Raw genomic sequence first — 14,218 nt, forward strand, 5'->3', positions numbered from 1 at the left:
ATGCTTGGCTTTTTAGGTTTTATGTATAGCAATACATTAATTCAAAAATATGTGTTGATTAAATCGCATATTCTTCCTCTAGACCCCAGTGGATGGCTCTCTGCATCCCTCCTGACCTGATTCTGACAGTGCTGGAGGGGGTGACAGCCATCATCCATTACTGCCTGCTGGATCCCACTTCCCAGTACCACCAGGTGAGGGCGCCGAGCACCTGTGTTGTTGCAAGTTGCTCTTTCATTTCTCAGTGAATGTTTACAACCTCTGCACACACTTGTGAATATATAGCAATTCTGAATGCAGGCCTCCTTTGCTGCAGTTTATACATTCATCTGTTACATTTATAAGTATGATTTGTATTAAGATATGCTTGATATTTTCTATTTCTTTGCATAATGGTATTGGATAAGTACTGACTGTCTGTTGCATATTCTGCCTCTCAGTTGCAAGTGAGTGTTGACCAGAAGCACCTGGCCGAGGCTCGTTCAGGCATCCTATCCATCCTCCACACCATCATGTCTTCTGTCACCCTGCTGTGGAGCGTCCTCCACCAGGCTGACAACTCCGACAAGCCAGCTGCTGCCTCCGCTGCCTCTACGTCCAACATCAACCTGGGCTCCACTAAGGTACACCAGGCAACATGTATTCAGAGTGTTTCCATCAAAAACTCAATAACACATTTTAATGCAGGTCTTGGCCAGTCCAGCAAAGTGATAACTAGTCCTTCTCTTGTCAGTCATAATTTAGTCTCGCTTTGCAAGACTTTCCTCCACAGTGCTGCAGAGGAAGGTCTGGCGAGTCCACACAGCATTCTGGGATGGGAGAAAAACGTGCTCTGGTTTATTGGCATTTCTTTAAACCATCACAATCGTCTTGGGTGGGGCTAAGCGCCGTACGAAGCCACGGCGCCTCTGCAAAATAGCCTCAGGAAGGAACTTGTTTTGGTGGAACATGTGTACGTTCAAAAGTAGTTTTAGTCGTGCAACAGAAAACTCAGATTGGACAGATAGTCTAGCTAGCTGTCTGGATTTACCCTGCAGAGATCTGAGGAGCAGTTAACCATAGTCCTCACAAATCCACCAGAGTTTAGAACGTCAACACAAAGGAAGCCCAAGGCAACGGATATCCGGCCTCAATGAGTGAATCCGGCGGAATTTCCGTCGGCAACGGAGCAATCCCAGAAGTGGAACGTCGTGGATATAGACTAGTCTTAATTGAACACGTCTTGACTGGAGAATGTTTGAATGAACATACTAAGAAATGAGAGAGAAAGTGCCTGAGTTTATTTGTCTAAAATGAACTTTTTCCACCTCAAAGAGAAAAAATGGCAGATATGATGAATATAGTACCACACTTACAGTATACTGTATAGTTCAGTATTGTATTGTCTTAAACCTTACCCAAGTAGAATACATGCAAAGATAGCTCACATTTGTTTTGTAGATTACCTAAAACTTCTCCTTTAGCACTTAACAGAGGCCAGGTATAAAACAGGAAACTGAAGTGTGATGTGTGATGTGTGATGTTGGCAGCCCTGCCTAAAATGTTCTACAGAGAAAGTATTCTAACTCCATACATAATACTTGGATTACTGGTCTCAACAGGAAGAACTGAATCTTATTACTGGCACTGAAGGACTTTTCTTTCAGCAATTACAGCTCTGTATTTTTATGCAAGTAGTCATTACCCTTGTCGTACCAGATGTAGGTTGGTAATGTAATTTTCACCGAGATAATACAGTGATTTTTTTTTTTTATCCTGCACAGAACATAATTTGTATTCATTACAGGGTCTGTGTCCCTGCAGGGGGAATAATGAAAAACCTGCTAACTTAAACTTACTTTTGCTACTAACTCAGTTTGAGCATTTCACATTGAGCAGAGTGCAGAAAAAATTAACAGCAGCTCAACTTTGATGTAGATAATGTTGTTTGACAATTCATGTTGTGCAAGTTAACCGTGTGATACATATCTGAAAATGAAATGTTTATTCATTTGAGGAAATATCACTGTGTTTGATTTATTTATTGCGTTCGGTTGTGTTTTTTTTTTTGCCAAACACAATATACTGCAAGATACACAGAAAGATATTGTATGCATTGTAACTGAAATTGTTTGCATAGTAAGTAATCAGCTGTTTAGGTCCAACCTAACTTCCTTGCTTACTTCTGTTCCACAGAACCTCCGGCAGCAAATCCTGGAGCTGCTGGGTCCAATCTCCATGAACCATGGAGCTCACTTCATGGCAGCAATTGCCTACGTTTGGAATGAGAGGAAGCAAGTCAAGACTCCAGTCAGAAATAAGGTGGGTAAACCGGTGGGTAAAAGAAGTACGCACCTTTAGATGGTATTGTCTTGAGGCCTGCATTGAAAATCATTTACATCAGACTTAATTTACTTACTGGGCAATACAGTAAGCGGGAAAGTGTATTCATTTCTGTTTACATCTTAAAGTAAAACATGTTTCACATTTTTTAAAAAAACATGAAAGCAGCACATTAAATGATTTGAACCTCTCATTAGCATTGTTCTCAATAGAGATGCCTAGACTCCAGTATGTCCCTTATTGAGTGGGCCTAAAAACGTACAGCTATACAGTCTATGGCTAGTAAAGTAGCTGACGCGCTCTCTTCTACCTTACACCGCTCAGTAGCCTACTGTTGAAATCACAGACTCCAATAGTCATTGTTGCGTTTTTGGGTTTTGATCACAATGTTCTTCGAATGAACGTGCAAGAATCCATGTGTCCGTTAAAGGTGCTCTAAGCGATGTGACGTGTTTTTTTAGGCTACAACTTCACATACAGCAAACATCTCCTCACTATCGGCTAGCTGCCTGTCCCCTGAACACACTGTAAAAAACCATCTCCTCACTATCCGCTAGCTGCCTGTCCCCTGAACACACTGTAAAAAAACCAACTCCTCACTATCAGCTAGCTGCCTGTCCCCTGAACACACTGTAAAAAAAAAAACTGCGGTCTCTGTAGACAGCCCAGGTTCCACAAACGCCAACAAAAACAAACTGCGCCAACCTGCACCACCAAACATAACAAACAGTGTTCCAGACAATAACCGACAAGAAGGATATGGGGGTGGGGGTTGGGGGGGTTAGTGCGCGGAAGCACGGAAGGGAGGGGGAGCGGCTGGATGAGGAGGAGGGAGGGGCGAGCTAGCCTCCGTTTTGTTTGAAAATACTTTCGAACGTCAACAAGAAGTGCCGTCACCCAACATCACTTAGAGCACCTTTAAGCTCCATCAACAAACACTTACACATCCACATGAGCGTTGCGGTGTGTAGCAATTTGATGCGGTCAACAACTATTTGTACTCCTCTGATTAACAGCACCCCCTGTGACCTGTTAAAAAGGTTCCTACCTAAATAGACATCACTCAAAAGCACACTAGTGACAACAGTGGACAATTTGTGTCCTACACCCAAAACAATTGAAAATGGCTCTCACAAGGCTTTTTAAATCCTTGTATTTAAACCATGTGTTTCAGGTGATTCCTTTAGCCAGCGAAGAGCAGCTGCTGCTGGTCGAGCTGGTTCGCTCAGTGAGTGCCATGCGCACTGAGACGGTCATGCAGACGGTCAAAGAGGTCTTGAAGCAGCCGCCTGCCATGGCAAAGGACAAGGTTGGTTTTTTTTTAAGTTTTTATTGCTATAGTCCATTAGCTTAAATTAGAGGATGGATACCCGAACCAAGCCGGTCGGGACCCGACATTACCCAACGGGCCGGGTTCGGACAGATATTTAGAAATGATGTTCGGGTCGGGCTCAGTCACATCAGCGCGATAAGGCATTGAACATTTAAAATTTTAAAAAAGCTTATTATGTAGGTGCGCTCCTGTGTTAACGTGCGCTTGTTGCCCCGTGTGCGCTGATGCGATCATCTGTTGACATTTCCGAGTGCCTTCCTACAGTTGTTTAATAAAAGCGGGCTTTCCACACAAACAAACGTACGTGTGTCATTAATATGAGATAAAAACGAGAGTTTAACTGTCGGGCTCGGACATAAATATCTTAATGCCTGTCAGGCTCGGGCCGGGCTCGGTTACTGCTCTGTCGGACGCGGGCCGGGCTCGGACAGAAAAATGCGGCCCGATCCGCACTCTAGCTTAAATGCTTTCGTCCCTGTCTTCTTTTACCTCAGCATAAAGCTATGAGACAGTGGACAGCTGTACGAGTTTCTGCCTGCATAACATAACATTTGTTACCGTTTCGACAACAGGCTTTTAAAAAAATTAAAGTTCGATTTATTTTAAATATATGTACTATTTTTGGCATGCTTTTATGCAATACGTGCATTCTAATGTTTTTAAGCCAATCTTTAGATTTTAGTATTTTCACAAGGACTTTGGCTCTGTTCATAGTCATTCATTACATTAATACTATTTCTTCACCATTCCCCACAGAAGCACCTCTCCTTGGAGGTCTGCATGCTGCAGTTCTTCTATGCCTACGTCCAGAGGTGAGTCCACTGCTTCCCAACAGCAGTGTACAGTACATACTGTATGTACTGTGTACTATACATCTATTAGTTTTTAATTTAAATGATGCCATTGTAACGCGAGGGTTTGATATGTGGCGGTTGGGTCACTCTTAATGAGAAGAAACAGCCGGATGGAGACAGAAAACTTTCTTAAGCAGCACTTTACTGTTCTCCACACTTCATCAGCTCCACAACAACAACACTTCCTTGTTTCTCACTCACATGTAGCTGAACTAACCAATTAGGTGCTAGCAGCACTTAGACTCCGGTAAAACCTTTTTAATTTGCATTCATGATTGTGGCCTGTTTGTGTCCTAGGATCCCTGGGTCCAGTTTAGTTGATAGCTGGCCATCTCTGCTGGCATTGCTGAAGGACTCCATACCGTTAGGCCTGCCTGCCCCCGGACAGTTTCTCATACTAGGGTAGGTTTTCTCTCTTCTTTTAAGTGTGGTACAGCTGCCCCTATTTCCTCACAACTGGGAATAAGTTGTGCAATTATACTTAAATGTAACAGTTTTGTGGATGTAGATGTTAAATATTCCCAATGTGGATCTGAATGGATCACAGTGATTGATGATAGTCATTTAGTAGTGTTGAACACACAATTTAAACATGTAAATATCCATCGAACATACACTGTACTGTCAGAGCCATCTAACCCAGATATATAAGCAACCTGTTATGTTAATACTTAATTTATTCTAGCACTTTTGCATTACACTATTGTCTTAATAATAATAATAATTTATTAATCCCGCAAGGGGAAATTACAATGTTTTCACTCTGTTGTTATTACACACAGGCCTGAATTACACACACATGCACTAATGGAGAGATGTCAGAGTGAGGGGGCTGCCCATGGCGCCCCGAGCAATTGGGGGTTCGGTGCCTTGCTCAAGAGCACCTTGGCAGTGCCCAGGAGGTGAACTGGCACCTCTCCAGCTACCAGTCCACCACCATACTTTGGTCCGTGTGGGGACTTGAACCAGCGACCCTCCGGTTCCCAACCCAACTCACTACTGACTGAGCTCAAAGCTCATAGAGTTTCGTTTACACTCGTATAGTATATGTGTATACATATGTAGGTGTATACAGTATGTAGATATGCACTTTCCTATACACAAACTTATATCTGCACATAGTAGTCAAATGTTTTTTTTACCTTGTTCAGCTTTGTTGTCCTGGTTTTTAGACGAATGTCTATATCAGCGTATGTACATTGAGAGCAACAACAAGCCAGAGTCAAAATATCCTGTATGTGTTTAGACTTATTTGGCCATTGAAGCTGATTCTGATTTAGAATCAGTCTGGGACTACGCCTTCTTCCTCTTCCACATTATATTCTTTAACTTGTTTAACATGGCGCTCCCTTTCTCTTTGTCTTCTCTAGAGTTCTGAATGAGTTCATTTTGAAGAATCCCAATCTGGAGAGCAAGAAGGACCAACGGGAGCTGCAGGTAATTGCTGTGCTCAGCTACTATTCAACTCTCCGTTGTTTCCATAATGTTTCATATTTAGGTTATACTTCTGTCTTTTTACTTCAATACCATCACAGCTATTGCAGATTGATTTTACATCATCTTAATGACAAGTTTTACTTTTATTTCATGCGGTATAGTCATACAGGATTATAGAGTGAACCGCAGTCAAAATGCCATTGAACATAAGTAACTTAATATAACCTGTGTATTCAGGATGTGACCCATAAGGTGGTGGAGGCCATCGGGACAATAGCAGGCTCCTCTCTGGAGCAAACCACGTGGCTGAGGAGGAACCTGGAGGTGAAGGCCTCTCCTCAGATAGTTGTGGATGGAGCCAACCTGGAAGCCGACGTAGAAGGTGTGCTGCTGATGCTGCTACTGCTGCTTACAACCACTAACTGCTCTGGAGAAAGTGCATATGAAGACTGTCTGTTTATCTTTGTCACTGGATATTGCTACAGTATATAACTGCTAGTTTTACACTAAACTTACTGAAACTAAACAACTTTTAGGCCCTACGTCTAATGTGAATGTGAGGAAAAATAGGTTTAAAATATTTTGTGTTATTGAGCAGTAATCAGATGACGCACAAACATATAATTCAAGTTGACACGCACCTCATATAGGCTAGGTCAGCTGTGGATGTGTACAGAAGCCTATAGTAGAAAAGAGGCTATGGTTAAAAGCATTTTACATCCATTCCAAACATAAATATGTGTACAGAAATACATCATGCTGTCTGATAAATCAATTGTTGAAAAGAAAGAGAGAAATGTCTCTCCTGACATATGATTGATTAGTAGTAGTACTTAGTTACAGTGCAGATCCACCTGGCCGTGCGTCGCTTCTGTCACGCCTCGCTCCACTTTATTCCTATGGGTGACGTCAAGCGACTTTAAGGCGCCCACAAAGCATCCGTGGAAGGCGGCGCTGCATTTGAAAAAAATGCTGCACGTCAAAAAAGCTGGCCGACGCCCATCTTGGGCAAATTAATCTTTTGAACGCGACGCGACTATCCAGTAGAAGTAGACAACATTTTTTCAAACTGAAAGTGGGAGTGGAGCATCAACCGTGGATGTATGACGTCGCGACACCACGCTTCAGTCCTGTCGCAAAAATGGATCCGCACTGTTAGACAGGCAGCTTTGATATTGTTTTTTTTATTTTATTTTTTTTATTTGTGTTTTTGGCAAGGGAAAGATAATTTCTGTGTTCATTTGGGCTGGGCTATATAAAGAATTCAATCAAATATTGCGATATTTTGAACCAAATATCTCGATACTAATATCGCGCCGATAATTAGGTTTAACAATTGGTGCTTTCCCAAAATATTTACACAAAAAGATTTGAGATAAATAATCATCAATAAAGTGGATATGATGATTAAGGTAAAGGTGGGTAAAGGCAAATATTAGAATAGCTAGAACAGTTAGTGGTAAGTTCAGAAAATGACGTCACTTTACTGAAATGCAGCCTTTTTTAAAAGATAATTTTTTGGGGGCTTTTCCTTTTATTATACACTGACAGTGGATAGACAGGAAAGGGGGAGAGAGATGGGGGATGACACGCAGCAAAGGGCAGCAGGTCGGATTCAAACTGGGTGAGCTAGAGGCCGCCCCGAAATGCAGCCTTTTAAACCAGGAAAAGACAACACTTACCATATAACGATATTATGATATCCTAAATCTAAGACAATATCTAGTCTCTTGTCACGATACCTCTATAATATTGATATATTGCCCAGCCCTAGAGTTAATACCAAAGCTGTATTTTAATGTGAGGGATTAATTTAATCCAGCTAAAAAAAAAAAAGTGTGAAAGATAATCTGAATGTAAAACACTCAAACTATGTGAGGGTTCAAAACGGAGCACTTAGTTGCTTCTGTTCACATGCGCTACTAACAGCGTTTTGCCATGTATATTTTGCGGGTTGTCTGCATGCTTCAGCCTGGCAGTATTAATATGTTTCCGCTATGTAGCTGCTGCTAATGTTTGGTATGTGTGTTTTGTAGATTTAATGCTCACCGTGATGGAGGCCTCCAGCTTCACTCCGTCCGTGTACAGCGTTCACGCCCTCACACTGTTGGCCGAGGTAAAACACTCATGTCTCTGTGACTCAGCGAACCCCTCCCTGCCCAACTGTTGTTTCAGTCAGCGGCCCGGCCAGTTATTTCCATTGTTCATCTTGATTATGTCTCAGGCTGCTCTCACTCACATTTACCAGCAATGTTTAGCCCCGATGCTCTCCGGCACAGCCCTACAGTACACTAACACACTCCACCTGAGCTCCTTAGAGCTGATTTACGACCACCTCTCCACCTCTACTTCAATTATTATTAGTGAACCAATGAATCAATCCACTGGACTTAATGTGGTGCTGTGAATGAGCTGAGCTGGACAACTGAAATCACTGGCCACTAACCATCTTGGCTATTTTAGCTCAATGTGGAGCTAATGATTGAGATTCTGCCTGTGCTTTACTGCTGTTGGCAGCTTATAGATTAAGGCGTTTACTGAAAGCAATACATCAGCTTAACGCTGCAGTGCAGTTTGTCATACTGTTGGTTGGTCCAGCCAAGGAGTCAAAGTAGCTCAATATTCTGAGATGAATGCTGACTTTCTACTGTTGGTTTGGAAGAACGTCACTCAATGTTGCCATGCCTACTGAAAGCGTATGGTGTAAGACTGACATAAGTAAATGCTGAATTGATTTGTCAGGTGCTGGCTCATCTGTTGGACATGGTGTTCTACAGTGACGAGAAGGAGAGGGTGATCCCACTGCTGGTTAATATCATGCACTACGTAGTGCCTTACCTCCGCAACCACAGGTGGGGGATCAGCTGCTTACTTCTTTTAAATGTTGTCAAACTTTGTTGTCACTGAGGTTTTCTCAGAATTTCTGGCAAAAAGTTTAGAAGTTAAAAACTATTAACATCTTAAATTCACATTTTAAAGGACAAATCCGGCGCAAAATGAACCTAGGGGTTCAACACGGGGTAACGCGTGTACCGAGTCGACCGTTCTCTGGGATATGTTTTCATGCTAATCTAATGTGACCAGTTTTAGCGCAAACCGCTAATTAGCTTATAAAGCTGGTCGTCGGGCCACGGGTAAAGTACAAAAGAACTCGAAACCAGTCGAACAACAAACGCCGTGCTTGAGCTATGTTACTGGTTACTGGTCGCACGGCGTTCGTCGACTGTTTTCCCAAGATGGCGCCCGCCTGTATATGTGAACGGTACTGTCTTTATAATCTATCTTTTTAATAAACTTTCTGTACACTTAATGCTTCGGTTTACATGTAGGGACCCTAATTATGCTACCGTGGAAGTGTGGTGCTATTTTGAGGCTTGTTATTGGTATAGAAATATACTAAATTTCTTTTTACTTTCGCGTGCCCCGACGACTAGCTTTATAAGCTAATTAGCGGTTTGCGCTAAAACTGGTCACATTCGATTAGCATGAAAACATATCCCAGAGAACGGTCGACTCGGTACACGTGTTATTAACCCCTAGGTTCATTTTGCGCCGGATATCTCCTTTAACTATGGTATGGCTTTAAACATTCTACACTATGAACCTTTTTTACATTATAAAATATTGATGTACGAAGGTGAAACGGATGAAATGTCAGTGTTGTATGAAAGCGTACTGTTTCCTGTTTCCACTGGCAGTGCTCACAACGCCCCCAGCTACCGGGCCTGCATCCAACTGTTGAGCAGCCTAAGTGGGTACCAGTACACCCGCCGTGCCTGGAAGAAGGAGGCCTTCGACCTCTTCATGGACCACACCTTCTTCCAGATGGACTGCTCCTGCGTCAGCCAGTGAGTAGGAGAGGAAACTTGACCGTGTGTGGGTGTACAAAATCCACCCACAAAGTGTAATGAAACAAAAGGATATTGACCGATTTGAACCAAAAAGCATGACCATGTGTTTCCTGTCAGTTTTAAGGGACATACACTATACATGTAGATTTGCTTCATTGAAGACTTAGTCTTAGCAGCCTCCCCTTCGCTGGAAAGGTAAAAATAAAAACGCAGGGACACCAGAGATGCATTTTAAAGTCAAAGTGTAAAAACATTTTACCTAAAAATATATCAACATACCTTTGGAATGATATGTATATATATATATATATATATATATATATATATATATATATATATATATATATATATATATATATATATATTATATATATATATATATATATATATATTATTGCCAGATGTAAGGGGGCGGTGCTTGTTAATTTGTCAATGTTTCTGGAATATTGGTCTAACATCAACATCATTTTCCAAATTTTTCAGCTGGAGAGCCATCATTGACCACTTGATGACTCATGACAAGACCACATTCAGAGACCTCATGAGTAAGCGTTCCGATTCTTTAGTAGACTATAAGTTATTTCCACTGTGTGTGAGTTACAGGCCATTTAGCAGATCATCTGTTTCTTTCTGACATTTGCAGGGCAATGAATGTTTGGCCCTTTCCGTGTCTCATCGCAGGCAGAATTAAAAGAGTGTCTCGATCAAAAACACACACTTTCATTTCTACTCCTATTAAGTCTGTAGCCCTTTCAGCTGCAAAGAAATATGCTGATGTGATATAGTTAAACAAGTCGATTGTATTCATAAAGCCCACTATCACAAATCACACATTCTCCTCACAGGGCTTTACAATCTGTACAGCATAGTATCCTTAGACCCTTGAAGGAAAACCTCCCCCCGAAAAACCCTTTAGTTAGAGCATTTTTACATGTTGCCCCACCTTACCTCTCGGAACTGCTGCACCCCTACACTCCCAGCCGATCTCTCAGGTCAGCTGACCAGCTGCTCCTGATGGTGCCGAAAGCTAGGCTTAAGCTCAGAGGGGACCGAGCGTTTGCCGTTGCAGCTCCAGAATGGACTGCCTCTGAACAATCGACAGGCCTCCGCTCTGTCTAGTTTTAAAAATCTTCTTAAAACCCACCTCTTTTCTTTGGCTTTTAACACCAGGTAGTGTTGATCTTATGTGTATACTTGCATATTTTTATTGTGTGCGGGCAGTGCATTTTAGTTTTTTATTTATTCTACTTATTTCTGTTTTATCTTTCTGTGCAGCACTCTGGAAACCTTGTGTTTGTTAAAATCGTGCTATATAAATAAAGTGGATTGGATTGGATGTTAAAGACTAATTGACAGATTAATTGACTAATATTGACTGTGTGTGTGTGTGTGTGTGTGTTTTTCCCTTTAGCCCGGGTGGCTGTAGCCCAGAGCAGCTCTCTGAGTCTGTTCACCAACAGAGACGCTGAGCTGGAGCAGAGAGCCATGCTGCTCAAGCGCCTGGCTTTCACCATCTACAGCAGTGAAGTGGACCAGTACCAGAAGTACCTGCCAGACATACAGGGTAAACAATACGCCCATATACTATGCATACATGTACTTGTGTTGTATACAGATACTGTATGCAGCAGCGGGTAACGCCCTCACGTTGAGAGGTTATTTCCCACGATAAACAGAATACAATTGAATCTTAAAATGTGGGTAGATTTGGCGTATTTCCCATAACTGTGTCCATTGTGAGTTTATTGGTCATGCTAACTGCGCTCGCCACCTCCATTGTAGAAATTCAGGGATTGTGTTTGTGTGTGTGTGTGTTCAGAGCGTCTGGTGGAGAGCCTGCGTCTGCCTCAGGTGCCCATCCTTCACGCTCAGGTGTTCCTGTTCTTCAGAGTGCTGCTGCTGCGCATGTCACCTCAACATCTCACCTCCCTGTGGCCCACCATGATCACTGAACTGGTGAGAACTGCTGGAGACATCGCTGACTGCAGCCCCTCTCTTTCTCTTTCGCTCACTCACCGTATCTTCATGTGTTTCTTTCCTTTAGTCCTCTACACATATGGAGCCACTCACAAAAACTCACTCACACACACTCATTCACACATTCTACATCTGTTTCCCTGCAGGTTCAGGTGTTTCTTCTGATGGAGCAGGAGCTAACAGCAGATGAAGACATATCAAGGTACATTATCTGTTAATATAATACCAACTGGATTGTAGCAGCAAATGAACATCATAAAGGATTTCTTCCCGTGTTCCCTTGACGATACATCCCCTCCTGTCCATCTCTAGGACCTCAGGGCCGTCAGTGGCTGGGTTGGAGACCACTTATTCTGGTGGCAACGGCTTCTCCACCTCCTACAACAGCCAGCGCTGGCTCAACCTCTATCTGTCTGCCTGCAAGCTCCTGGACCTGGCTTTGGCCCTGCCTCCTGAGAGCCTGCCTCAGTTCCAGATGTCAGTACAGACAAGCCTGGGTCATAAAAGGCTTTGTAATCGGGTTGGGTTAGGGCAGTGGTTCCCAAACGCGGGCGCTGCAACGCTAAATATCAATAAATAATCCCTGGTTCTGCTGCACAGCTAGCAAAGCATGGACACGTTTGTGAAAGGACGGCCAGGTGAATGTAAAAGCAGACAATGAAGCTAAACCAAACACCACAACTACCAAAACAAAGGCAAGAAAATATGTACCACGTATTGTAGGTGATCACAATTCAATCTAAGGAGCCGAAAATATTTGTATCTACAAAAGGGGGGCCCTGCAGAACAGGTTTGGGAACCACTGGGTCTGGGGATCGGTCACAGAGATAATTGGTTAAAAGTGCGTGTCTGTCACAATAGAAGAATTGCCCAATGTCAGTATGTGGATAGAAAATGAATAAACGTATGAATGAGACATTCGGATATCGCCACTTTTAAAGCTCTGGTGACTTGTTAAATAGATGAAAATTGTATTATTTCTGAGTGAGTTCCGCATCATTACAGGTACCGCTGGGCCTTCATCCCAGAGGCTTCAGACGACTCAGGATTGGAAGTGAGACGCCAAGGCACTCATCAGAGAGAGTTTAAACCCTACGTGGTCCGACTGGCCAAGCTGCTGAGAAAACGAGCCAAGGTATCTTCCCTCTGTCTACAAAAAGTTATTAAATGATGGAGACAAATGACTGCCTCTTATAAAGAGTATGTGCAGGGGAATGCTCATTAAATGACCCTTAACAAGTTGTAGCCCATTTCACTGTCCCCTCTGCTTGCAGGATGGCAGATGAAATTCTCTGCTTGAGTAATTTGTCATCCATTACACCCTCCCATAGAAAAACCCAGAGGAGGACTGCTCCATCCGAACCCTGTCCTGGGAGCCAGGTCACCTGATGCTGACCCTCTACGTGATCCGCAGCATGGAGCAGCTGCTACCTTTCTTCAACCTGCTCAGCCAGGTCTTCAACAGCAAGGCCAGCAGCCGCACAAGTCTCGCCTACAACCACAACCCAGCAGGCGCCTGCTTCCCCGGCCACAAGGAGGGCCACAAGCTGGAGAGCCAGAAGGTGTTCTGGAGTCGAGCGCGACAGAACATCGAGGAGATGGTGGAAAAAGACTTTCTCGAGGGCCTTATCAAGACGTGAGAACACAGCAAAGGGAGGGAGGGGGGGGATTAACACACAACTACTGATCAACACTAGTGAAAAACCTCAACTTGTACATTAAAGGACAAGAGAATACAAATGGGGGGAAAATAGTTTGTACATTTTTTTTTTTTGTATTTATAATGATTATTTTACTTTTCAAAAGCTATTGTATTTCATTTTAATTATTTGTATATATGTAGCAGTTTTAAAGACTTTTAACATTTTATGTGAAGATGCTTTGCCATTCCATATCGATGTGACTTAATAAAAAATTTCTAATGGGAGGGTTACATGCACTCTGTCGCTGTCGTCATGCCATATAAAATGTCCCTGGCACAATAGGGGATTACAGGTATTGTGTGTGTGTGTGAGATAGAGAGATATATATATATATATATATATAACTGGTAACTAGGCAGTCACGGATCAGTCAAATAGGCCTTTTTTCCACAGCAGACATTGTGACTTGTCATAGCAGGAAAAGCACAGGTGTTACTAATATCATTAATGATGGCTCTGTTGTATTCAAGTGTCCCAGTGAGACGTCAGTGAGCCCGCATGCACAATACCAGGAGCCTGAAACTGACGCAGCTAAACGGAATTCAGCCATCATTCATGTCATCATTGACACTGTGACACGTTGAGTCCTCTGTGATAAAGACCTATTGAGTTGCAGGTTTTGTTGCTATCCACGGCACCGTGGTACTGACCTGCTTTGCATCCAATGTTCTGCAGAAGGTGGTATGAAGAAATGTCTCAGTGGCAGTGGTGGTAAGTTACTAAGTACATTTAGTGATGCAC

General features: G+C 42.8%; 1 protein-coding gene across 5 annotated transcripts in view; it reads left to right on the forward strand.

Annotated features, from left to right (window-relative positions):
* The window catches only part of dop1a (DOP1 leucine zipper like protein A), a 37,574-nt gene extending 23,867 nt beyond the window's left edge, over positions 1-13,707 (forward strand). For 4 of the 5 annotated variants that reach the window (XM_078253689.1, XM_078253686.1, XM_078253687.1 and 1 more), the window contains 18 exons: positions 83-194; positions 441-623; positions 2,176-2,301; positions 3,497-3,631; positions 4,412-4,467; positions 4,807-4,911; positions 5,880-5,946; positions 6,184-6,328; positions 7,983-8,062; positions 8,689-8,798; positions 9,645-9,794; positions 10,281-10,342; positions 11,209-11,361; positions 11,617-11,753; positions 11,921-11,976; positions 12,087-12,251; positions 12,780-12,909; positions 13,106-13,707. In XM_078253689.1, the coding sequence (XP_078109815.1) occupies positions 83-194; positions 441-623; positions 2,176-2,301; positions 3,497-3,631; positions 4,412-4,467; positions 4,807-4,911; positions 5,880-5,946; positions 6,184-6,328; positions 7,983-8,062; positions 8,689-8,798; positions 9,645-9,794; positions 10,281-10,342; positions 11,209-11,361; positions 11,617-11,753; positions 11,921-11,976; positions 12,087-12,251; positions 12,780-12,909; positions 13,106-13,414 (2,281 nt within the window). In that variant the 3' untranslated portion in view covers positions 13,415-13,707. Of the gene's footprint in view, positions 1-82; positions 195-440; positions 624-2,175; positions 2,302-3,496; positions 3,632-4,411; positions 4,468-4,806; positions 4,912-5,879; positions 5,947-6,183; positions 6,329-7,982; positions 8,063-8,688; positions 8,799-9,644; positions 9,795-10,280; positions 10,343-11,208; positions 11,362-11,616; positions 11,754-11,920; positions 11,977-12,086; positions 12,252-12,779; positions 12,910-13,105 lie in introns of those variants that run through there. The other variant, XR_013502168.1, reaches the window with a different exon arrangement.
* Positions 13,708-14,218: the final 511 nt, after the last annotated feature.

This window comes from Sander vitreus, chromosome 6, assembly GCF_031162955.1.
Source record: "Sander vitreus isolate 19-12246 chromosome 6, sanVit1, whole genome shotgun sequence".
Lineage (NCBI taxonomy): Eukaryota > Metazoa > Chordata > Actinopteri > Perciformes > Percidae > Sander > Sander vitreus.